The 24,512-nt window shown below is 38.2% G+C and overlaps 1 protein-coding gene across 1 annotated transcript in view; it reads left to right on the top strand.

The window, feature by feature from the left end:
- Positions 1-24,512, top strand: part of OTC (ornithine carbamoyltransferase) — a 55,744-nt gene that overhangs the window by 11,127 nt on the left and 20,105 nt on the right. Inside the window, exons 2-4 of the mRNA XM_012642085.1 lie at positions 875-1,013; positions 2,501-2,582; positions 12,210-12,297. Of these exons, the coding sequence (XP_012497539.1) occupies positions 875-1,013; positions 2,501-2,582; positions 12,210-12,297 (309 nt within the window). The remainder of the gene's footprint in view (positions 1-874; positions 1,014-2,500; positions 2,583-12,209; positions 12,298-24,512) is intronic.

The following is a 24,512-nucleotide window of genomic DNA, read 5'->3' as shown; positions in this document are numbered from 1 at the left end:
CTTCTCACCTTCCCTTGGCTTCATTTAGAGCAACTGAAGGCAAGGACATAGAGGAAACAGCTCATGGTCCCACTTCCCCCGTAGAGAAGCCAGCTTGAATCAGGCATAAGCTAGAAGGGAAAAGGTGTTAACTTGTAGTAAATGTCTTAAGGTTTTGTAAAAAAATCATTACTAATATTAATACTGTTATTACACATTGTTTCACTGAGATTCTTTGAGGTAGTAAAATAAGCGCAGAGCGTTTTTTTTTTTTTTTTCATTTTTCTGAAAGTTACTAGAAAAGTTACAGGGCCAATTGTATCTTCATCCAGGGACAAAAAGAACAAGGCTCCAAGAACAGATTTGAAGGATAGTAGGAGGAAAAATGAAATTGTCTTCTATTGTGCATTACAGATTCTGCTTGTACAGTCTAATGATTTCAATAATAATAGCTAAAATTTATCAAATGCTTCTTATGTGCTAGATACTATCTGCTTTACATGTATGTATTAAATTATTTCTTCCTCACAAGAACCCTATAAGATTATTATACTCATTATCTAGGTGAGTGAGAAATCTAGGTGCAGAGAGAGGTTAAGTAACTTGCCTGAGGTTGCATGACTGGTAAGTAGAAAAGCCACACATATGGCTATTTCAAGCAAACAAGAATCCGATCTCTTTCCAAAAATTATCCTTTTCTCTCAAACATACAAAATATTCAGTATCTAAAATGTAAACCACTGCCGTATCAATTTCAATGCATTAACACTTTGCAGAGACACACGAGGCTACATGTGATTTGCTATGTTTTGTTTAAAAAATAAAACAAAGAATCACCATAGTGCATGTTTTTTTTCTAAATACTCATTTCTCCCTCTCTTTTTTCTTTTTGTAGGTATGGACAACCACTACAAAATAAAGTACAGCTGAAGGGTCGTGACTTACTCACTCTCAAGAACTTTACAGGAGAAGAAATTAAATACATGCTATGGCTATCAGCAGATATGAAATTTAGGATAAAACAGAAAGGAGAGGTATGTAACATTTTATTTTTACCTTCCATTACTACCAATCAGCCTGTTCAAAGGCAGCCTTCCCAAAGAAAGAGCAAAAAAGAAAACACATTAAAATTCCTAAACAGTAGCTAAGTAATGAAATCACACAGTCAAGGTAATTGATTATCGCTGAGTGTACAGACATATAAAAAAGCATAAAAATCAGTTATTCAATGACAAGTCATTGTACTTCTTTTACTTGGAATGCTAAAATTCGATGTTAACTGAATCAGAACCTAAGGAATCATTTATCCAGAAAGATTTTATTTTTATAGCTCCTTTCTTTTCTCTGTATATTTTCTATCAAATCAAAAATAGGGATGATATTTTTTTTCTAGGAACAAATTTCAATTCTGGATGCATATCAGATATATTATCATAGGATAATGTCAAAAAATTCACAATGACGCAACAGTGTTTAAAAAAGCATTTAGAATAGCAAAGAAACAATTAAATGGTAGCCAAGTAGGGGAAGAGATGAGATATGGTTGTTAGCTGTAAGCATTATTCTGCATTTTGAGCAATTTATGTTTGAAACACGCTTAATTAATGCAGTAGCTTCATTTAGACTGCTTAATTGTGAAAGCCTTTTCATATTCCAAGCTCGTTCAAAAAGCTTTTTAAAAGAGTTGGTTTCAGGTTGAGAAAGTTTGACATGATCTTGATTTTCTTATCTAGTTGGCTAGCTCTCCAAGTTCCTAGGAACAGACTGAGGACAGAAGTGACCCCAACTGCTGTGGGTTGATGTTCTTATAAAACAACCAAAATGTCGAGAAAGAAGGTCTCCCCATACCCAGCCCTCTGTTCTTCACACTTTGTGTATGAGGAAGGTTAGCTTGCAGGGATCTATTAATATTTGTTCCGGAACTCATTCTATCAGGAAGTCCATCTATTTGGGGAGGAAGAAGAAAGAGCCCCACCCCACACCCAAACTCTCCAGATTGTTTTCAAATGACTTGCAGAAACAAAGCCTTTGCACTCCCATGAGGACACATGATGAACATGTAGCTAAAACTCTGGGGCTTCATCATCTACCTAAATAGGAGTATTAGCGTCCCATGTTGTAACAGAGTAGCATGATCCCAGCTGAGAAAACACTTCTGAACCAAACGTCTTCAAGATCATTGAAAATTGAATGAAGATTTCAATGGAGTTAAGTAAGAAGATGGTTCCAGTATGACATATTAATATACTCTGGAACAAGTGCATAGGTTGAACACAGAACAATTAATACCACTTTCTAATTACATGTCGATAAGCTGTGGAGTTACTGTTCTTTTCCCATATCTGTCTAGAACATAAGAAAAAACACTTTCAATTCACTTTTTAAACAATATTTTGAACACTTATTTGGAATAAGTGATTATTTTTGAATAATATAAAGAATAAGTTTTAAAACATAATCCTTGGTATTAGACATAAAATATATTTTGCACTTTAATTGTATTCTTGTCTTCAATTTGCAGTATTTGCCTTTATTGCAAGGGAAGTCCTTAGGCATGATTTTTGAGAAAAGAAGTACTCGAACAAGGTTGTCTACAGAAACAGGTGAGTTCACTGACAAACTCACACTTGTGTGGAAGAGTGGGCTCAAGTGTGAAGACTTGGGAGAGGTAACCCAGTGGGGGGATTTGTCTGCCTCTTGAGCAAGCATGTAAAGCAAACACTTTTACTGAGAATAGCAGTGCAAGCCTGTGATGATCTTTCTAATGCTCATAAAAGCTGCAAGCAGAACAATTAACTTCATCCATAGAAATTCCATGAGGAATTGAGTAGAAGTCCCACATAGCTCTTCATGTTCGGGACAAAATGTAGGTGGGCATAAATTCTCAGGCTTCAAACTCATATGGGTAAGAAATGTGTCTATTTTTCTGACATGTAAAGAACTTTTTCTTGTGTCCCAGTTCTCCTGGAAATTTAATCTCTGCAATGTTAGGCAATCCTCAGCTGTTCCAGGGTTTACTTTGTCAATTTCAGGTCTCCTCTCCCTTTCCCTACAGACATGGCTAAATCCTGGAGGGTATCTGAATGTCAAGGCTTGTAGGTCTATGGGGATGTGGTCCTTGGTCATCAGGACATCATCATCAAGTGTCTGTATTGGAGTCTGCTGGTACTTCTGTATTCCCATTGGATTTGGGCTATCTCCCATTTACTGCCGGGTTTGCATCACTCTGATCACAAGACCTGAGCTATCTCTTGGTTTGGTCAACCTCTTGGCAGCTCGCCAAGCCACACTGGGCACAGAGATACTGCAAAGCCATCCCTATTGTTTTTTTCCTCATGCTGGGTGCCAGGGAGCTCTATAACATTTACTGCCTCCTAGAGATCTGTCTTAAAAGCAAGACACAAATGTTCTCAGTTCTGGGGTTCCCCAAAGTCACCTGAGATTTCTATCATGCTCCTTGCCCTTGGGAAGTTGGCCTGGGGTGGGAGGCATACAGCAGGCTACAGTGCCAAAGGTCCATTGATTTCAATTTCTGTTCCTGCTTCTCTCTGGCTCCTCCTCTTCCCCTTTCAGTTCCCAGTATTGGAGGCCAGGCAGTAAAGCAGGAGGAAAAACTGGCTCTGACTATCCATGTACTCTTCCAAATCTATTGTTTGTGCCTACAATCCTAGGCTATTAAAATTCAAATTTTCTTTTTTTCTCAAGCTATTATCTCTGCAATGAGTTTCAAAAAGTCTATTCTGAAACTCATAAGCCACAAATTGCCTCTTTTCTCTGTCTCTGCGTTTCAGCTCTATCAGACCTCACATGAATCGATAATATGACTGTCCAAATGAGCAATCGGACAGGGCTGAGGAGGAAGTACCACAAACAAAAATACATTGGTTGATTCTTCAAATATCTCATCCTACCTTACAGGCATCAGAGCTTTCTAGGGCTTAGAAACAAATAACTGCTGCATGTGATTTTTGTTTTGTAATGATCAATAATGAAGTTCATCAAATAGATAACAAAAATGAAGTTCAGAGGAATTAAATGACTTGCTGAGTTCATTCAATTAATACAAATGGCACCAGGATTCAGATCTCAAGTCCACTATTCTTACTAATGCGCTCCCCTTGCCTTTTGAGAGAAGGAAGGAGGAAGAAGGGAAATATATATGGTATCATCTAACATTTAATGTCCTTGGAAGAAAACAGATGAGACCATTTTGCTCTTTAAAGCTGGCTCCTATAAGAGATCACATTGTCATATGACAGATAGTGGGAAAAAAAATGAATATGCTAGTCAGTAATTCTCAAATTCTGTTCCCTTCTAACACTGGCCTTCCATGAGTTGGGCAGAATTTTATTTTACCTTTTTTTTTAATCTTTACCATTAGTACTTAAGAGAGGTTATCTTTTTTGAAGTCACCAAAAAATTGATTAATATATAGAAATTGCTCAATTTTAAGTTTTTTAACATGAATTTTTCTTAGTTGGTGGTGCTTCTACCACTTTTCCCTGTTCGAATGTTATATTTGGTATAAAAATGTTTCTGAATAAGTGATCAGTTTCCCCAATAATGTGGTAGTTAAGCTGTTAATAAAAGCAAGAGTGTGGATTTAATAAGTTTCTGGATGCAGACCCAGTGCCAAGTGCTCTACATTAACTGCATGTATTATCTCACTTAATCCTCATGACAACTCTCCGAGGGCAAGACCCTTAAAGAAAACAGGCTGAAATAGGTTCAGCAAATGGCTCACAGACACATAGCTAATAAACAGCAGACTCAGGATTGGAAGCTATTATTAAATATATATTTTTAAATATCTAATTTAATTCAGGCATGTAATACTCATGTTCGATTCTTGTAAAATTGTTTCTACTCATAATAATAAGCATTTTTGGTTAAATGATGGTTGTATATAAAGAAAGCCTCTGAAATCTGCACAAAATGGCAAACCATAACAAAAAATACATGAAGAAAGGAACATATAACCGTTAAAACTTATAGTTGACAGAGTATTTGTTATTATCCTGAATAAGTTGCGTATGGCTCTAATTACATATGGCATTCTGCCAAACTCAACAGTAGGAGAATTAGTCAAAGTGAGTAGCTGCCTTAAATGCTTACAGAAACAGTAAATCCCAATAAAAATCATGGCAGAGCATTTCTATCGTGCATATGTGCATCTTAACAGTTGTTCTTTGGTACAATTTTTCAACAGGTACCACTTGTTACCTTGGTGTTTAGAATGAAAATAAGATGTAATTATGACTGTTACTGCCCCAGACTTTTGCCAGCCCCTGGGATGGGGTGATCCTCACAGCACAGTCCTTGAGGAGTCCATTGCAAATTGGAGTTTCAGAGACACAGCCATATTTCTACTTATCTCAGGAGACAGAATAAAATTCTCCACCCAACTTAAACCATATTAATTGTTTATGTAACATGTTTATAAAGTCTAACGCATCTACAGAAAAATGAACAAATCACTAAGTGTATATAGTTGATGAATTTGAATTCTTACAGTGAACACACCATTGTAACTAACATCCAGATAGAGACATAGAATGTTAACAGCACCTGAACCCCACCCCTGCCCTTGTATTTCCTTCCAGTCGCTATTCCCCCCACCCAAGGGTAACTATTATCCTGGCTTCTAACATCACAGATTAGTTTTACCTATTTTTGAACTTTATATAAACAGAATCATTCAGCATGTGTTCTTTTGTGTCTGGCTTCTTTCCCTCAGCATTATGTTCATGAGATGTATCGATGTCGCTGTGTGTAGTTGTAGATCATTCATTCCCCATCGACTCTGCGTATGCCTGTCTGGCAAGCCAGACAATTCTCCTGTGTGTCTGCTGATGATTATATTCTTTTATTGCAAATTAATTGAGCCGAGAGGCGGATGCATTTATTAATCTTGGTAAATGCACTAGCTAATAGAAAAATGTATAAAGCATTCTAAGAGATGGTTCTTTTCATTATTTAACATTGGTATTTCACTTTCAAGGTGAAGTAGAAGCTGGTGCTTTAATAGCTCTTTAAAATTCATCATCTTTACAAAAATGCCAATATAAAAATTGTGATACTATTCTGCAGGTATAAAAGCCAAGCACAGAGAGGTTAATGACTGCCTTAGTTCTACCAGCAAGAGCCCTCAGATCCCTCATCTTGCCAGTGAATGAATTCCATTCATACTCTTTCTTCCAAAGCCTACAGGGATCTGTGAGGCAAAGAAAGAGCAAAATAAGATTTACTTTTATTTTCCCAAACAGAAATTAAGAAATTACAAGAAACCCTTTGTTCAAAAATAGCTGATGTGAAAGCATAAATGAAACAGGTAAAAGCAAGCTTCTCTGGATGAAGGGTGGAGAGTGGAGACCCATCCCTCTGTCCTCTTTTCCACAGCAGTGGCAGCTCCTGGTGGCTTCTCAGAACCTGTGACACCTCCTGAAGCACGTGTTGCCATCTAGGCCTGATAAAACTGGCAAATGGTAGACCTGTGATTTTGGGCTGGGGTCTGAGGCTTCTTTTTGATCAGTGACAAAATTTGCAAAGGCAATTTTTTCTCCAAGGCAATATCCCCCCATTTTTCCTCTTTCACGAACTGCTCAAGTCTTTGACTCTTACTTGTAAACACTTTTTGTGACCCCTCTTCCTACTTCTATCTCATAAGTTCAGTCTCTGTGTGAATCTTCTTTATAGCATAAAGAGGGAAACAGAAGGGCAACAGACTAATTCTGAGTTGCTACAGCAAAATGACTTCTAGTCAAAGAAAGAGTGTGTCTTGGATCAGACCTGTCAGGAGATCTTAAACTTTGTTTGGAATCTTCCTCCATAGTCCTCAACCCTCAGTAGTACTCATCTCTGTGCTAGGCAGAGAGTAGGTGCACAATACATACTTTCTTCATGAAGGTACAGTATTCATATTTGTTTAGTTGACTTTGCCTATTTATAAATGAATCATTAAATTACATTAGCTCACTTCACAGATAGTAGTAATTTCTTTCTGTTAACAAAATGAGGGGTGTTTGCAAGTGAGAAGAATGGGTCCTTTCTCCAGAGTCAGAATCCGTCTTTCATTCACTCAACAAGTATTTATTGAGCACTTACTATTCACCGGCCTTTATTCTAGGTGCTCAGGAGTGATACATCAGTAAACAAAACAGAGAAAATCCCTGCCTTCATGGGGCTTACATTCTAGTGGGTACACAGACAATAAACGATATACATGATAAATAAATGGATGATATAGTATGTTGGAAGGTGGTAAGTGCTCTCAGCAAGAAGAAGAATGTGCCTGGAACCGAGGAAGAAACATGTGTACCATCTTGGCACTTTGGCTTTTACTCTGAGTGAAATGGGGAATCACTGGAGGGTTTTGAACAAAGGGAGAGTGTGATCTAACTTGCATTTTAAAAGGATCCCTCTGACTGCGTGAGAATAGACTGTGGGGGCTAGGGGTGGAAATGAGGCAGAAGTAGTGAAACCTGTCAATAGGTAGCTATCACATATAGAGGCTGGGAGCAGCGTGGTAGCAGTGGAGGGGGTAAGAGGGACAGATGTGTTCTGAAGGGAGAGCCAAGATTACCAATGTATTGGATAAGAAAGAGATGTCAAGGATGACTTCAAGGTTTCTGCCTGAGCAAATGTGAAGGCTGCAGGTGGAGCAAGTTAAAGAGGGAAGATTGGGGGTTCAATCTTAGGTGTATGGAGTTTGAGATGTCTATTAGACATACAAGCAAAGATGTTCAAAGGCAGTTCGATTTGAATCTGGAGTTTGGGAGTGAGATCTGGCTTAGAGATATTTGGGAGTCACCAGCATACAGATGGTATTTAAGGCCATGTGACTGGTTACAATTGTAAAGAGAACGAGTGTAGATCCAGAGAAGGGAAGCAAAGGCTGGCCCTGGGGCACACCAATATTCAGAGGCCAAGGACAATAGAAAGAACCTGCAGTGGTGACTGAGAAGGAGCAACTACTAAGATTGATGTAAAAGTAAGCAAGTGTGGTGTCCTGGACACTATGTGAAAAAATGTTTATCAAGGAGAAAGTGGAGATCAACTTTGTTAAATGCTGCTAAATGAAGAAGAAACAGGACTGAGAAATGGCCAGTGGATGTAGCAATGTGAAGGTCAGTGGTAACCTTGGTGAGGGGAGTTTTGGTGCAGTGGTGGGGGAGGGCAAACCTTTATAGAAATAAGTTTGATGGAAATGAGAGAGAGAAAGAAAGAACAAAGAGTTTTGCAACAAAGGGGAGCAAAGAATTAAAGGGATACCTGGCAGGGAAAGTAGGGCCAAGAGCAAATTTGTATTTGTTTTTTAGTGAAAAAAGGAGAATAGCTCATTCAAGATGTAGGCAATGGAAGGGCGAAAGGGAAGAATTTCTAGAGCAATGTGCTTGAGTAGTCAAGAGGGGATGGCTGGTAGTGCATGAGTGGAGGCATTACATAGAGCATGGAAAGTTCTTCTGTGCTTAACAGGAAGGAAAGCACAGTGTATCAGCACAGGTGCTGGCAAGTGGAGAAATGTGGTGGTGGAGGCTGGACGTTCTCTGCTGCGATTTTTTCAGTGAGGTAGGAAACAAGGTCGACAGCTGAGTGCTGGCTCTACTTTCAATATACATCAAAAATATATATTGCACCACATATACTGCACCACTTTCTCAGCACTTCAGCTGCTACCACCTAGTCCAAGCCATCAATTCCCACCCAGATTTTTGAAACAGTCTCCTGACTCATCCCCCTGCTTCTGCCCCACTACAGATGTCCTATTAAAACATAAGCATATTCATGTCACTCCTCTGCTCCAACCCTCCAATGGTTTCCCATCTTGCTCTGACAAAAGTCAAAGTTGCTGTCTTCTCCCCATTTTCCTTCTGCAGCCTCACCTCCTACTACTCCCCTCCTCACACACTCTGCACCTTCCACACCAACCTTCTTGCTGTTTTTGAACCCACCAGTCATGACCCTTACACAGGACCTTTGCACATGCTCTTCCCACCATCTTGTATGTTTTCCATGGCTCACTCATCCATCTTCTTTAGGTCTTTACTCAAATGTCCCACAATCAGTGTGGCTTCCTTGACCATACTACTTAAAATGACAATTCCTGTCCTTTATATACCCTATTCCCCCTCCCGGCTCTATATTTCTTGTAGCACTTATCAGCATCAAACATACAATATATTTAATTTACTTATTAAGTTTATAATCTGTCTCTTCCCACTGGAATGTAAGTTCCATGTAGGCAGGGACTTGTATCTTTTTGTTTACAATGCTTTCCCCACTGCCTAGAACAGCACCAGGCACATATTTTTAGAATGAATAAATACATTTCAGAACCATGCAGTGAGGCCAGGAACTGTTGTGGTCACTCCACAAAGATGAGATGTGCCATCCACCTAAAATTTCGTTTGATTGTTAACAGTGAGAATACCACACATGCAACAAAAAACTATGAAAAGATTTATTAGCACATATGCAGCTTTTTGGAGAGAATAGGGCTGGTTCCCAAGCTGGTCCGAAAACAGTTTGAGAGATCAGGGAAATGATAGTGGGGTGGGAATTTATTGTAGTTTGGGGATGGGGCTGAGGTGAGCATTCGCTTGCACAGGCTGGGGCTTGTGTGAGTTGAATCTCCTGCTAGTGCCAAAGGAGGGAGCACCTGCACTTTCTAGCTGGTTCAGATGTAGGGGAGGAGGGGAAGGGGAGAGTGGGGCTTGACAGCTGTCAGCAGTCAAAAATCAAAAATGGAGTCAGACTCTTCATTACAGGACTCATAGCAAGTAGCTGTTTGGGTGTTGCATATTCTCTGATTCTACCTGCGACCTAGCATTTCAGATCTGCAAGGGATGTTATGACTCTAGGCAAACTGTTTTATTTTCCAGATGAAGAAGACTGGGTCCCATTCCACTATATTGCTCTGTCTCTGTAGATCACAATGCGAATTGGCTCTGGGGCTGGCTCCCCTATGGCAAGGCCTAGGGCTATAGAGACTTCAAAACAATCTTGCACAATTTTTAAGATTCTAACTCCCACAACCCATCTATAAAATTCTTATAATGATATCTACTGTGTAGTTTGCCAGAGTGAGGAATTCAGTGGAAGAATATTTATAAGGTGCCAGCACATGATCATGCTCTGTGAATAGTCATTGTTAGGGTCAAAATATGGTGGCCTCTAGTTAAAAACTGGCCAGGTGCAGTGGCTCATGCCTGTAATCCCAGCACTTTTAGAGGCCGATGTGGGAAGATTGCTTGAGGCCAGGAGTTTGAGCTGACCTGGGCAACATAGTGAGACGCTTGTCTCTACAAAAAAAAAAAAAAAAAAAGGAAAAAATTAGCTAGGCATGGTGGTGCACATCTGTAGTCCCAGCTACTTGGGAGGATGAGGCAGGAGGGTTGCTTAAGCCCTGGAGTTCAAGGTTGCATCGATCTATGATCGTGCCACTGCACTCCAGCCTGGATGATAGAGCAAGATCCTGTCTCTTAAAAAAAATTGGTCTGGGCATATTTAAGGGAACACTTTTAAGTATAAAATAGGAAGACTATAATTATGTCATTTTATACAGTAACAGAAATGAGGACTATTGCTTTGTTTAGGTTTGTCTGATTTTAACTTTTTATTAGGAAAGTTTCAAATAAACAGGTAGAAAGATCTTTGATTTATCTATTTATTTTTTGTTGAAGTATTTGAAAGTAAATTAAAGCTATAATGACATTTTATCCCCAAATACATCAGTTTGCATCTTCTAAAAATATAAGGATTTTTCCCTATACGGTTACTATGTCATTATCACACCCAACAAAAATAGTGATTCCTTAATATCATTTAATAACAGTCGATATACAAATTGTGTTAAAGCTTCAGTGGGGTGTTTCATGAGATTTTGAGTCAAATTCCTCCTTCAAGAGTCCGAAACTCCTCACACCCCAATCCATCATGCAATTAATGATTGCATGGGAAACAAATGGGATTAGCAAATTGTGACTTATATATTTCCCAAAAGATAAATCAGGCACATTACAGTAACAGGAGAAAAGTAATGTTTGCAAAATGCCTTGGACAAATCTCCGTCTTGTAATGATGCCTATTTGCTTTTAATTATGTATTGAAGAATGTCTGCCCATTGAACCTGTCTCAAATGAGGTAGCAAAGTTCTCATTGGATGTCACCATCTCCCATGATTTTGGCCTACAGTATGTGATAAAAGGCTTCTGCTTGTGCCCAGAGTGGCTTGCAGCAGACTCTCTGTGTGTTATCCTCCCCAGACCAATGGAACATGCTGTGAGGGCAGGGCAGGAGCCATTCTTATCTGCTTAGGTATCTGCAATAACCTCACATTGCACGGAGGGTTGACAAGTGGCGAGAGTAACGTGTGAGTGGTGTTTAGCTTTGTCTTGGTTGAAAGATAAAGAAAACAGTAGGGTAACCCTTTGAGTTTGCAGACTCTTAGTGACTCAAAACCACCACATCAATGCTTACTTTATTTTCAAGTTTTTAAAAATTAAGATATAATTTTTATACCTTACATAGATCTTAACTGTAAAGTTCAACCAGTGTTGACAAATACATATACCCATGTAACCCACAAATTTATCAAGATGGAAAACATTTCCATTACCCCAGAAAATCCTCCAATACTCCCTTCCCAGTCAATCGCCCTCTTGAGAAGCAAGCGCTATTTTAATTTCTGCCACTCTAAATTAGTTTTGCCTAAGCTAGAATTGCATATAAATGGAAGTATACAGTATCTACTATTTTGTGTCTAGCTTCTTTCATTCAGCATAATGTTGTGAGATTCCTCCATGTCGTGTGCATTATTAGTTCATTCCTTTTTATTACTGAGTAGTATCCATTGTAATCCATGATATCCCATATTCACACTACAGTTTATTTTTTCATTCTCCTGGATGGACATCTTTATAATTTTAAAGAATCAAAACTAGACATAGCCCCCAAAAGGGAACAATGCTTCATTAATGCCAGGTCCTGAACAAGAGGGTGAAAAAATGGGCTCTTATTCAGGACCTGAGGAAAGTTAAGTGTTTGTGCACAAAATTTCATCTACTTCTCTCAATTCCTCATTTTGCTTTGCCTGGGAATTCCCTATCAGAGAGGTTGGAGAGCTTTAAAGATTTTGACTTTTCAGTTGAGATGGTGCCAATTCTTCATAATTTTGTTTCCTACTTTAGTTCTTTTTCACAAAATACTTTTTTTTTCTTTTTTTATTGTAGGCTTTGCACTTCTGGGAGGACACCCTTGTTTTCTTACCACACAAGATATTCATTTGGGTGTGAATGAAAGTCTTACAGACACGGCCCGGTTTGTAAATATTTTCTTCTCTCCAAAGCTTATTTCAGAATCTGATGGACAAATTTCAAAAAGAAAACATACTTCTCTTTAAATAATGGTTTTCCCTCTCATTGTTCTTTGTACTGTTATTTATTTTCCCCCTTTCCTTCTTTTTCTGATGTTCTGAATGCCTCTCTCTCATCCTCTGGCCACTTTCTGTGGGTTGAGATAATTTTTTTCTCAGCAATTTTTTGAAGAGACTTCTGATTATAAAATTTCAAACTTAGGAAAACTTAGAAATCATCAAGTATGACTCTTGGATTTAACATTTGAGGAAATGGAGGTCCAGGGAAACTGACATGTTTGATGACTCATAACTAGTTAGTATCAGAGTAGGTAATAATATCAATAACTAACATTTATTGAGCATTTATTATGTGCCAGGCATTGTTCTAACTCATTTAATCTTTATAACAACCTAAATATATTGGCATAAAGAGGTGAAACAACTTAATTAGAAACATACAAGCTACTATAACAACACAAAATCTCAAATGTCAATGTCTTAACATAGTACAGATGCTCCTGATTGGTAAGAGGGAAGGACGGATTATTAAGTTATGTGGTCATTCAAGGACTCTGGCTGAGAGTGGCTCTGCCATCTTCAACATATGGCCTCCAAGGACACCCTGGGTGGATCTCCTAGATCCAAGCAGGGCCTAGGAGGAGAGAGCCTGGAGAAGGCATACTTGCTTCAAAGCCACCTTAGCAAGAAAGTGGCACAATCACTTCCACTTACATTCCATTGGTGTATTAGTAGCTCACCTCCAATTAGATGAAAGGAGAAGTGGGGAAGGGCTCTTACCCACTATATTATAATGAAAGGCTGAAACACAGGCCTCCTGACTCCCCATGCAGTGCTCTCACCACTGTATCATGTCTGGCAGAGAGATCCAGAGCAAATGTCTTTGTTAAAATTTTTTCCCTCAATATAGAAGACTAATGATTTTTTTTTCTCCCTGAAAATGATATGCCATAAAGTAATTCCTTGCAGACACCATCTGCTTTTTATGGCAACCACCCTAGAATATGCTAAAGAATTCACCTCATTTGACTTGCTGAAGAGATTTAAAATAACTCATCTTTAAACCTTTTAGTTATGTTATTTCAGATAGGACAATGACAGTATTAAGAAGAAGTGGGATTATCCTCTGGATGCTAGGGACAAAAAGAATAAATGAACATAAATGAGTTTTTCTTTCAAATATGCTGCCACTGACTGGGATTATATTTGCCTAATAATTCTGCTTCCACAAAAGTGAAATATGATTTATTCAAAAGAAAATATTACAAGGTAGTCAAGGGATGAAGCCAGAGACATATCAAAAAGAGAAGTTTCAGGGGGGAACCTCCATAGAGGACCAGGTGAATAAGGGCGAATGAAGCATGTGTGAATTAGTGGTTGGAAAAGGGTTCAGTTGGAGTAACAGCTGAGCATCCAGAAAAGAGATGAACAGTGCCGATTGGCAGCCAGAAAGAGGTTAGGGCCCAGAAAGCAGTGGAGTGGGCAGGACCCCAAAAGCAAGAAACAAACAGCCAAGCATGGGTTGAAAGATGAAGAGAAGCATAAACGTGCTCTTTTCTGGGCTTGCTCTACCCACAATTCCCACTGCAAGTCCTTAGTTAGAGGAGCTCTATGTAGATCCTAAGAAAAACAATCTGCTCACAAGTTCCAACACGATTGGGACTTTTTGAGTCCATATAATTAGTCCTATTGCTCCATGGATATATGGATCCCTAAAATTGAGTCCATATAATTCCTTCTGATTGTTTCATCTTATCCAAAAGATTGAATGAAAATAATACCTACTCCATAGTATGGTCTACTATGGACCTCTTGTATTATCTCTAAATCTTTTTAAATGATGCAAAGTAAGTATTATTGTGAGGCCTAGGTTTATAGAAGAGGAAAGCATGGCTCAGAGACGTTAATGGAGCTTAGAAACTGACTAAGTCAGGTTTTAAATCATGCTGTCTTTTTTTTTAAAGGCCTTGTTGTTCCAACTACCCACCTAATGCTGCTTCTATTCAACCCATGAGAGCGGCAGGGAAATAAGTTGTGGAAAGCATTGGCTTGCCTGTCAGGAGGTCCCGAAGATCACTCTGAGGTTTGATGATTCACTAGGAAGACTCACATGACTCAGCATATAGTCATACTCATACTTATGATTTATTACAGTGAAAGGATACCAAGCACAATCAACAAAGGGAAAAGCCAGAAGTAGGAAAGTGAAAGGAGTTTCTGCCTCATAGAGAAGGTGATAGATCAGGTATTGGACATATTAAATTACAGTTGGACCTCCAAGTGCAAATGTTTGCAAGCCATTGGAGTAAATACCCTGGGTGAAGTTGTGAGCTGGAGAAATAGAAGCTCAGTGTTAAAAAAAAAAAAAAAAAGAGCTCCACAGATTTATTGTGGGAGAATTGCACAAGGCTGTACCTTAGGGACAGGTGCAATTAGGAAGGGGCAGGAGGAAATCCTCAGGGTATGAGGAAAATAAGTATAGTACAATATCAGAAGATGCTGGGATGGGAGATGGGGGATGTCAGAAAATGGGGGTAGCTGATGCAGAAATCTGACTTTCTTCTGTGTACCTCATTACTGCTTAATCTGCCAAAATATCTGACAAACAAGATATGCTGAGACTCAGAAACTCAATAAACCTAAATTGAAAAAGACAAGAGAAATCCACTGCCTTCCACAGAAGAAATTGAACAGGAGAAGCAAGGAAGTGAATCTTAATGACATCTCCCCTGTCAATATGCACAGGATAGCAATTGCCTCCTTTGCTTTTGGTAGAAGCTTAACTTTTTAAGATGCAGAGGAATTGGATGACGTTTGCTTCTTTTGCCTTTTGTAGAAGTTTAACTATTTAAGATGCAAAAGGGTTGGATGATGTTTAAATGCAGCGCTGGCCCTTTCAAATCAAGAGAATAGGGCACACCTGGCACTGATTGATGGTGTTGCTTCTCCATCTGCCTGCCTGCCTTCTTTGGGGGCCTGGTGGAATAAAAAGTGCCTGCGTGCTGGTGAAGGAAGAATCTGAGGGGAGTATACAGTGAATGTAGCAACAGAAATGAAATAAAAAAGGAAAACTGGGCCAGTCTCTTGAAAGCCATGAAATGCAGTTTCCAAAGTGTCACTTATTTGTTTCAATGATTTAATTATTCATTTATTCAAAAATAGTTATTGAATGCCTAATTTTTCTTCCAGACATTGTTTTAGCACTGAGAATAAAATGTTGATCAAGTCAAACAAGATTCTTGTTGGAGTGGAAATTCCATTCTGGGGCTAGGAGGCTTTTACTAAACAAATAAATAAAGCATGAAGAGAAGAGTAGATTGAAATAACTGCTACAATGAAGCTAAAGCAGGGAGATTTGTTGGTGGGGTTGAGGCTACCTTAGACTGGGTGGTCAAGGAAGGCCTCTCTGTAGAGGTGACAGTTAAGATGAGAACTCAATGAAAAGACAGAACCAAGCATGCAAAGCTGTGGGAAGAGCATCACAGACAGAAAGAACTGCTGGTGCAAAAGCCTAAGGCAGCAACAAGCTGGATGTGTACAAGAACAGAAGGAAAGCCAGCAATATTATAATGTCTGCAAATAAATATTTTAAATCTGAAGTTTTAAAAAGCACCCTTACAGGTTGGTCCTTGGTCTCACCCACCAAAGGAAGGAAAAATAAAATCGGATCAGGGAATGAAAAACCTAAATAAATATTCAAAAGAAAACTTATTGTACAGCATATCTCTAGAACTTACTGGTTCATCTTCCATAACTTAAACTTTATACCTGCTGAACAGTAACTCCCATTTCCTCTTCTCCCCCAGCCCCTGGCAACCACCATTCTACTCCCTCCTTTTATGAATGTGACTATTTCAGATAACTCACATAGTGGAATCGTGCAGTATTTGTCCTTCTGTGACTTACGTATTTCACTTAGCATAATGTTCCCAGGTTCATACATGTTGTTGCATGTACCAGAACTTCCTTCTTTTTAAGGCTAAATGATATTCCATTGTGTATATATAGCACATTTTATTTATCCATTCATCTGTCGATGAACATTTAGGTTGTTTCCACATCTTGGCTATTGTGAATAATTCTGCAAGGAACATGAAAGTGCAAATTATCTCTTCTAGATCCCGATTTCAATTATTTTGGATACGTATCCAGAAGTGCGATTGCTGAATCATATGGTAATTCTATGTTTAATTTTTTTGAGGAACTTCCACATTATTTTTCCTAGTAGCTGCACCATTTTACACTAATGATGCACAAGGGTTCCAATTTCTCCACATCCTCACTAATACTTATTTTTAGTCTGTTTGAAATAGCCATCCTAACAGGTGTGAGGTGCTATCTCATTATGGTTTGCATCTGCATTTCACTGACAATAAGTGATGTTAACCACATTTTCATATACCTGTTGGCCATTTGTGTGACTTTTTGCAGAAATGGCTATTCAAATCTTTTGCCCACTTTTTAATCTTTTTTTTTTTTTTTTTTTGCTATTCAGTTGTAAAAGTTCCTTATATATTTTGGACATTAACTCCTTATCATATATAAGGTTTGCAAATATTTTCTCCCATTCTGTAGGTTGCCTTTAAACTCTGTTGTTTCTTTTGCTGTGTAGAAGCTTTTTAGATCTCATGTAAGTATTCTTACCACAATAAAATCTTTTAGAGTTAAGCAACATTTTTAAAACTAGATCATAATAAAGTAGTACAAAGATGTCACAGTTGAAGAGATAAAAATATATTGCTCTTTTCTTCCTTGATTACAATAATAAGACCTGTTCACTGTAGAAAATATTGTGGGTAAATTCTCAGCTAAGTCTGAGTTGGTTATTGTAGAATCTGAAGCCAAGTGAAGGGGAACACTGAAGTGGAGCTGTCCACTGATATTTTGGAGAAGCAGATGTGTTTGGGGTCCCCAACACCACCCCCAGGTTCAATGATCCATTAGGAGGACTCTAAGGGCTCAATATACAGTTATACTCATGGCTAAGATTTATTACAACAAAAGAACACAAAGCAAAATCAGCAAAGAGAAAAGGCGCATGGAATGAAGTCCAGGGGAAACCAGGCACAAGCTTCCAAGAGTCCTCTTCCAGTGGAGTCACACAGGATGCACATAATTCCCCCAGCAAACCAGTTCCCAAGGCTTTTATTTGGGACTGGTCACATAGCACCTTCTGCCTAGCATGAACCCGAAATTCCAGACTCCCAGAAGGAAATCAGGTGTTCAACATAAATCATGGTGTATATACCAAGAGTTTAGGCACAGGAGCCACCCTTATCAGTTCTGAGAATGGTGGAAACCCTCCTAAAGTCCAAATTCCGAGATGTCAGCCAAGGGTCAACCTCATAAGCAGACCTTTGAAGGATAGCCAGCTCAGAGCTGCTATATTAACTCTTTTCCGCACACTGGGGCTCAATCGCTCATCTGGATCTTTCTAAATTTCCTTTACCTGAGACGTACTCTAACTGGTAAGGGAGTATATCCTATAGCCATGGGAAGACAGCCTTAAGATTTGAGGGGGTTTTGTTTGTTTGTTTTTGGTTCATTGTGGATCCCTGGAGGCCCAGGCTTTCATCGGATAGAATCAAGCCTATTTCTTACTTCTTTCTTTTGACAACTCTCTCTTAGCAACTCTTTCTCACCCCCTAACATAGCAGAAAACACAAAACATACACATATACATTCAGTTACATTTGCTTCAGATTTGAAGGTATTTTCAGATTTTGTCATTTATTTTCCTGGTGCTCTACTGGGGTTAAAAGCTGGATATTCTATTTTTTTTTCTTTGCTCTAGACTTGTAGATGTGACACCAGAGTTGACACCTTACCATGACTCAGATCACTTATTCTTTGGAAGTTTAAAATCAAATGAAACTTAGCAACAGCAGTAGCATATTACCAATCCAGTTTCCAGGCTTTCAGTTTCTTCTGTAATGACAGCTGTTCATGCCTAATGCTCTGAGTGCACTATTGAAAGGTACATAATAGCTTCACAGCCATTTTCTCTTTAATACAGAACTTAGTAATGCAGCTTCAGGAACGATGTGTATGAAAGGCTCAGTATAAAACCAAATAATGTAACGGTGTTCTACTCTAATTACTTTCCCTATAGATGTAATTTACTTTATGGTGGTGATTGCTAAAGTGTGTCCAGATAATGTAAAACCAGTGGAAAGGAAAACCAGCGTAAGCTACTGTATTTGTTTCCTAGGGCTACCATAACAAATTGGCACAAACTTGGTGGCTTAAAACAACAGAAATTTATTCTCTCCCAGTTCTGGGGGCTAGAAGTCCAAAATCAATGTGTTGGCAGGACCACAATTCCCTTTCTGGTGGTTCTTGGCAATCCCTGGCATTCATTGGCTTGAAGTTGCATCACCCCAAACTCCGCCTCCATCTTCACCTGGACTTCTTCTCTGTGTGCCTCTATGTATCCTATCCTCTTCTTATAAGGACACCCGTTATTGAATTTAGGACCTACCCTACTACAGTGTGACTTCATCTTAACTAATTACATCTGCAAAGATCCTACTTCCAAACAAGGTCACATTCTGAGTTTCTGGGTGAAACATGAATTTTGGGGGGATACCATTCAACCCACTATAACTATGTATCCACATACCCTTGTGGCAAAATAGAAGGGTTTCCAGTCATTGTTATTCTGATACCTAAAATCGTGGAAGTTATAGAGGGATTTATGGATGAGACATAGTCCTCAAGAGAAGAAGTGAACCATTGTCATATTGAAAGGAATATTTTTAAAAGCTGGAATATTGTTATTAAGGTATTTATGCCAATGATATTAAGATCAAAAAAGGTAAATTCCTATGCTTGTTGGTAAAATGTTTTAAAATACTGATAACTAATGGGAAGTATACACCTAATTAGGTACTAATAAACTGGCACCTAATGGGAAATATGATATTAATACCTCCATGAATCTTTACACCAAAAAACTAGCAGGCACAACAATTGTATATCCTTGTTTAATGATGACAAAAGCCAGTCTCTCACAGCATGAATGATGATATCTTCTCTTTTAAACAGTGTTCTGTAGTGCCAAGGGCAGGGGCTTCGAAGCAGAGTCAGGCTTCAGTTCAATTCACAGCTCTATCACATACTGGCCCTTACGGTTTGGGCCAGATACTTCTGAGTCTCAGGTTCCTCAGCTGCAAAATGGAGATACTAATTCTTATCTCAGTGTGTTATATGAGGATAAATGAGATCATACTTGTAAAAGGCAAGCATACAGAAGAAGTTCAAGTAATGTTGGTTGAATCAACTTACGATCTAACCCAATCTCAGGACAAGCTCTGACTCAATTCTGGCCATCTCTGTGATTTCCTGAACAGCTTATACTGACCCAACACTGAACTTCCAACAGTAAATTTTTTCTTTTTTCCAACAGTAAATTTTGAGGAGGTAATTCTGAATGCCCCACCAATTTTTCTCTGAGGTCTCCAAACTTGGGACCTAACATGTAAGCCAAAACAATCTGGCCATTATAGAATCCTTCATTGGTAAATTGAATATGGAAATTTCATTCAACATTTCTGGCTTCTTCCAACACCAACCCATTTGAAAAGAGCCCATCTAGGTTTGCTGAAGGTATTAATATTATTGTTTCCTCATCATTCTTATAGCTGATATAACTAAAACGATAATCTGGATAAAGACGCCAGAGGGTTAGAATATTCTCTTTCCTAGAAGGAAACTCAGTCAGAGAGTTTATCCCTTGATCGATTTACATTGGGGATAAAGCTTATGTCTCCTCTAGGGCTTTGGCCTGCTTTGACAAAAAGAAAAATAGGACACATCCTTTTAAAAAAAAAGATTACAAAATTCTCGATGGTGTCATTATGCACCACCAAAATTTCCTCCCACTGTTTCCCAGTCAGCTGTTCAAGTGATAAGCTGGATAGCAAACTAGAGTTTAGAAGGTATGCAGTTTGATTCAAGCAAGGCAGGATGGAAACAAAAGGGAGAATGCATGGCAGGACCCTATGACAATGCAGCTTCTGTTTGCCTTTGGCTTTTGTGACACATTCACCATGTTGCAATATTTTAAAAACAACTCCTTCTAAGAGCATCAGGATTGCTGTGTGATTGTCCATCTCGTCAACATCCACCTTTGCTCTTAAGATCTGTCCCAGCACACTACTTGCGGCTTTTTAATTTTATTTTATTTATTTTTTTTTTAGTATTTGTTCACTTAATCACACAAAATCTGCACCAGGTTTTTCTGGGGTAGTGAAAGACTTTGATTATTGTGTTTTTTGTTTTGTTTTGCTTTGTTTTGTTTTAGCCTTCAGGGTGTTTTAGTTAATTTCTAAATAAGTTTTAATTTTATACCAAAGGAAAAAATATCAAAGAATTACAGAAACTAAGGGTTGGAAAGGATTTATTTATATCATCCATCCTTTTCACGCCTCCTCCACATCACTCCTTCAGAATGGTCATTGAGCCCTGCCTGAAGATATCCAGTATTAGGGCACTCTTTACACACTGAGCTATCTTGTTCCATTTTTACATAGTCTGACTGTTCTGACCACGGGTTTATACAATCTGAAAGTTCTCTTTTAAATTGAGTTGGAATTGGTCTTGCTATGACTCTTCTCGATGTTCTTCTGGGTGTTTTTAGTATCTTTATAAACGTGTTGGATTTTAATACATTTGATGGTTTCAATTCATTGCAATGATTATTCTTATTGATGCTAAAATTGTCTCATATTTGGCCAATGTGATCTGTGTTCCAGTTGGGTCAGTTTGACCTAACTCTACTAGTCTTTGATAACTGCCTTGTTTTTCGGTATGACAAGATGTTCCAGGCTCATCTTGTACATTTCTTTACCAAGGCCAAGAATTAGCCATTGCTCTAAGAAACCCTAGTTCATTTCCAATTACTTTCAAAATCACCTTTGTGAGAAATTTTCTTTTTGTTGGGGAATGATATTTTCTCTGATTATTACAGTAATATTATTTTTGATAGAAAATACTGAAAGACATCAAAAATATAGATAGAGCCACTGACACCACCATCACCCAGAAATAATTGATGTTAACATTTTATCTCCTGAACCATCTTTCCATTTAAAATCCCACACCATGCTTCTCCTTTTTCTAAAATGTAGGAAAAGAGATGATGGTGGAAAGTAGACCACATTTGAAACATTTAGGTAAAATAAGTTGAATGAATATTTTAACTTGTTAATCATTTTTGGAAAGTCCTAATATTGGCTATTAAACATCCAGGGCAAACTGGAATATGTGGGAAACTTTAAATTTGGGTAATTTGGATTTTGCAAAAGCTTTTTCACTATCATGTTGGCAGATGCCTAAGATTGTCTGCAAAGCTACAGAAATGCACTTGAAGGCAAGCAGAACTCTATATACTTAATGGAAGTAAAAAGAGGCTGAAATGAAAAGTCAGAACCAGAAAGTACTTTTAATTTATCAACCTTTCATTTGTAGCATGTATAATAAAGTTTTTACAATGCTTAAAGCTAGGGTTTTGAACTGATGGAGAGCTATATAAAGCCCAGATTACTGTTAATGTGCCTGTAGTCCAGCTCTAGTTACAGGGTTGACATTGTCTCCAGTGAAAGGCTTGTTTTTTTATTTTTTAAAGATTTTTAGTAGCCTGGAAGAATAAGAATGATGATTTCTCTATGATTTATAGCAACTTTAAGCGTGAAGTAGAAACCTATGCCACTGACAAAATAATGTGAACGAATTGTCTAATTAAGTGAGGGAACAGTATCTTTGTTCCTCTAAGTGGAACAATGTGAAAACAACCTGGGAGCTGCTTCTGCTCGCCGGCGTATCATTGGATTCCTCTTCACCTGAAGCTTCTGTGGCTGATGGAGGACTAAAGTGGCATTGTCTGTCAAGCTTTGTCATGCTCCCTTTTGCCCACAGATACTTTAATGTCCAAGGGGCTTTTTTTGCCTACAGGACTATTACCTACTCTTTTTCCTTTGTTTACAATCCAATCTATTAACTTTATGAAACATTTAGTATTCTTTTAAACAAAATAGCAAACATTCCTCCAAACCACTGGTTCTCAAAGCATGGTCACCAAACCAGCAGCATAAGCAGCCCTTGGGAGAGCTTTTAAGAGATGCAAATTCTCAGGCCTCAAACAAGACCTACTGAATCAAAAATATAGATGACTGTGTTTTTTTTTTTGACTATCTATTTTTTAATCATGTTTCTGCTCAAAAGTGCTCATGGAGTACAGCTGTTGATATAGCATATGCAGAAGATTGAAACTGGATCCCCACCTCTCACCTCTCACCTCTCACAAAAATCAACTCTTGGTGGATAACAGACTTAAACCTAAGGCATGTAACCTTAAGAATTCTAGAAGAAAATGTTGGGAAAACTCTTATAGACTGACTGTGTTTTAATAAGCCCTCCTGGTGATTCTGATGTACGTTCAAGTTTTCATTGCTTTAAACATTCACATACTACATATACAGCCAATAAATCAAATGCATATTAAATGAACAAAACAAGTCTCCTCAACTGTTTAAACATTGATTGAAAACTTAATCAAATGCTTTTAAACATTTAACTTAATCACATGCCTAGCATTTCAAATTTCCCTTCTGTAAGCATTTTACAAAGGAAAAAATACACAAAAAAATCACATTGATTACAGAGCTGATTAATATTTTGACAACAAAACTGGATACAATGCTATTAATAGCATAGATTTAACTTTGTATTTTATTCTTAAACATTCTTTATTTTTGAGACAGGGTCTTGCTCTGTCACCCAGGCAGCTGGAGTGCAATGACACAATCTTAACTCACTGCAGCCTCAAACTCCTGCGCTCAAGTGATACTTCTGCCTCAGCCTCCCAAGTAGCAGGGACTACAGGCGTGTGCCGCTATGACTGGCTAATTTTTTTATTATTATTTTGTAGAGACAGTATCTCATTGTGTTGCTCAGACCGGTCTCAAATTCCTGGCCTCAAGTGATCCTCCTGCCTTAGCCTCCCAAAGTGCTAGGATTACAGTCATGAGCCACTGTGAAACCTCATTTCATTCTTACTCTTGCATGGTCCTGGAATTTAAGCTTTTATACATTGCTGGCTTGCTGAGAATTCTACAAGAGACTGTTTTTATACCTTCTCAGGGTTTACAAGACTGGAAAGAAAAAAAAAATCATCTCAGGAAGCCAGGGATGTAGGTTAAGTGGATTGTTGTCCACTTAAATTTTGGTTGATTAGTGGGAATTGATTGCTAAATTCAAGAGGAATTAAATTCAAGCTGTTGGCCACTAGGCTGAATATCTTTTTATTACATAGTTTTCACTTTCTGTCATGGGATCTATATTGGTTTCTTATTGCTGCTTTAGCAAATTACCACAAACTTAGTGGTTTAAAACAATGCAAATTTATTATCTTACAGTTCTGGAGGTCAGAAGTCTAAAATGGGCACATGGGTCTGTGTTCCTTCTGGAGATTCCAGTGGAGATTCCTTGTCTTTTACATCTTCTCGAAACTGCCTATATCCTTGGGCTCAGGGCCCCCTTCCACCATCATCAAACCCAACATTGTAGCATCTTCTCTCATTTCTGATCTCTTGCCTCTGTCTTATAAAGACTCTTGTGATTATATTGGGCCCACCTCAGGATAATCTCTTCATCTCAAAATCCTTAATTTAATCATATCTGAAAAATTCCTTTTGCCAATTAAGGTAACATATTCATAGGTTTTGGGGATTAGGATATGGATATTTTGGGGGGCCATTTTTCTGTCTACTGCAGGATCCTTATTTCTGTCTTTCATGTAGATTCTGATTTTGTAAGAAATTTAGAGGGTGAGGTGTTTTTTAAGTTTTATTTGTTTGTTTTTAACCTCTGGCAGTACATGACCCATTGTAATATTTTTATAATGTATTAACCTAGCCTGGTTTCATTATTTAAAAACATGTACATTTCTTATTGGCATTATGTTGTAATTAGTTAAATCATCAAAAGACGTTATGCCCAGAGAAACACGAAAGTAAGTCTGAAAATATAGATTTGTTTTTCAGGACAGTTAATCAAGTCACTATTTTGGAATAAATGGTTATATCATCTTTCTAATTGGAAATCGTATGCACAACTGCTGCTGTACTCCTTTTCTTTTTCACTCATATATAAGACCACA

Source organism: Propithecus coquereli, unplaced genomic scaffold (assembly GCF_000956105.1).
Source record: "Propithecus coquereli isolate 6110/MARCELLA unplaced genomic scaffold, Pcoq_1.0 Scaffold173, whole genome shotgun sequence".
NCBI lineage: Eukaryota > Metazoa > Chordata > Mammalia > Primates > Indriidae > Propithecus > Propithecus coquereli.
The sequence above is the reverse complement of the archived record's forward strand: the minus strand, read 5'-3'. Positions and strand labels throughout refer to the sequence as shown.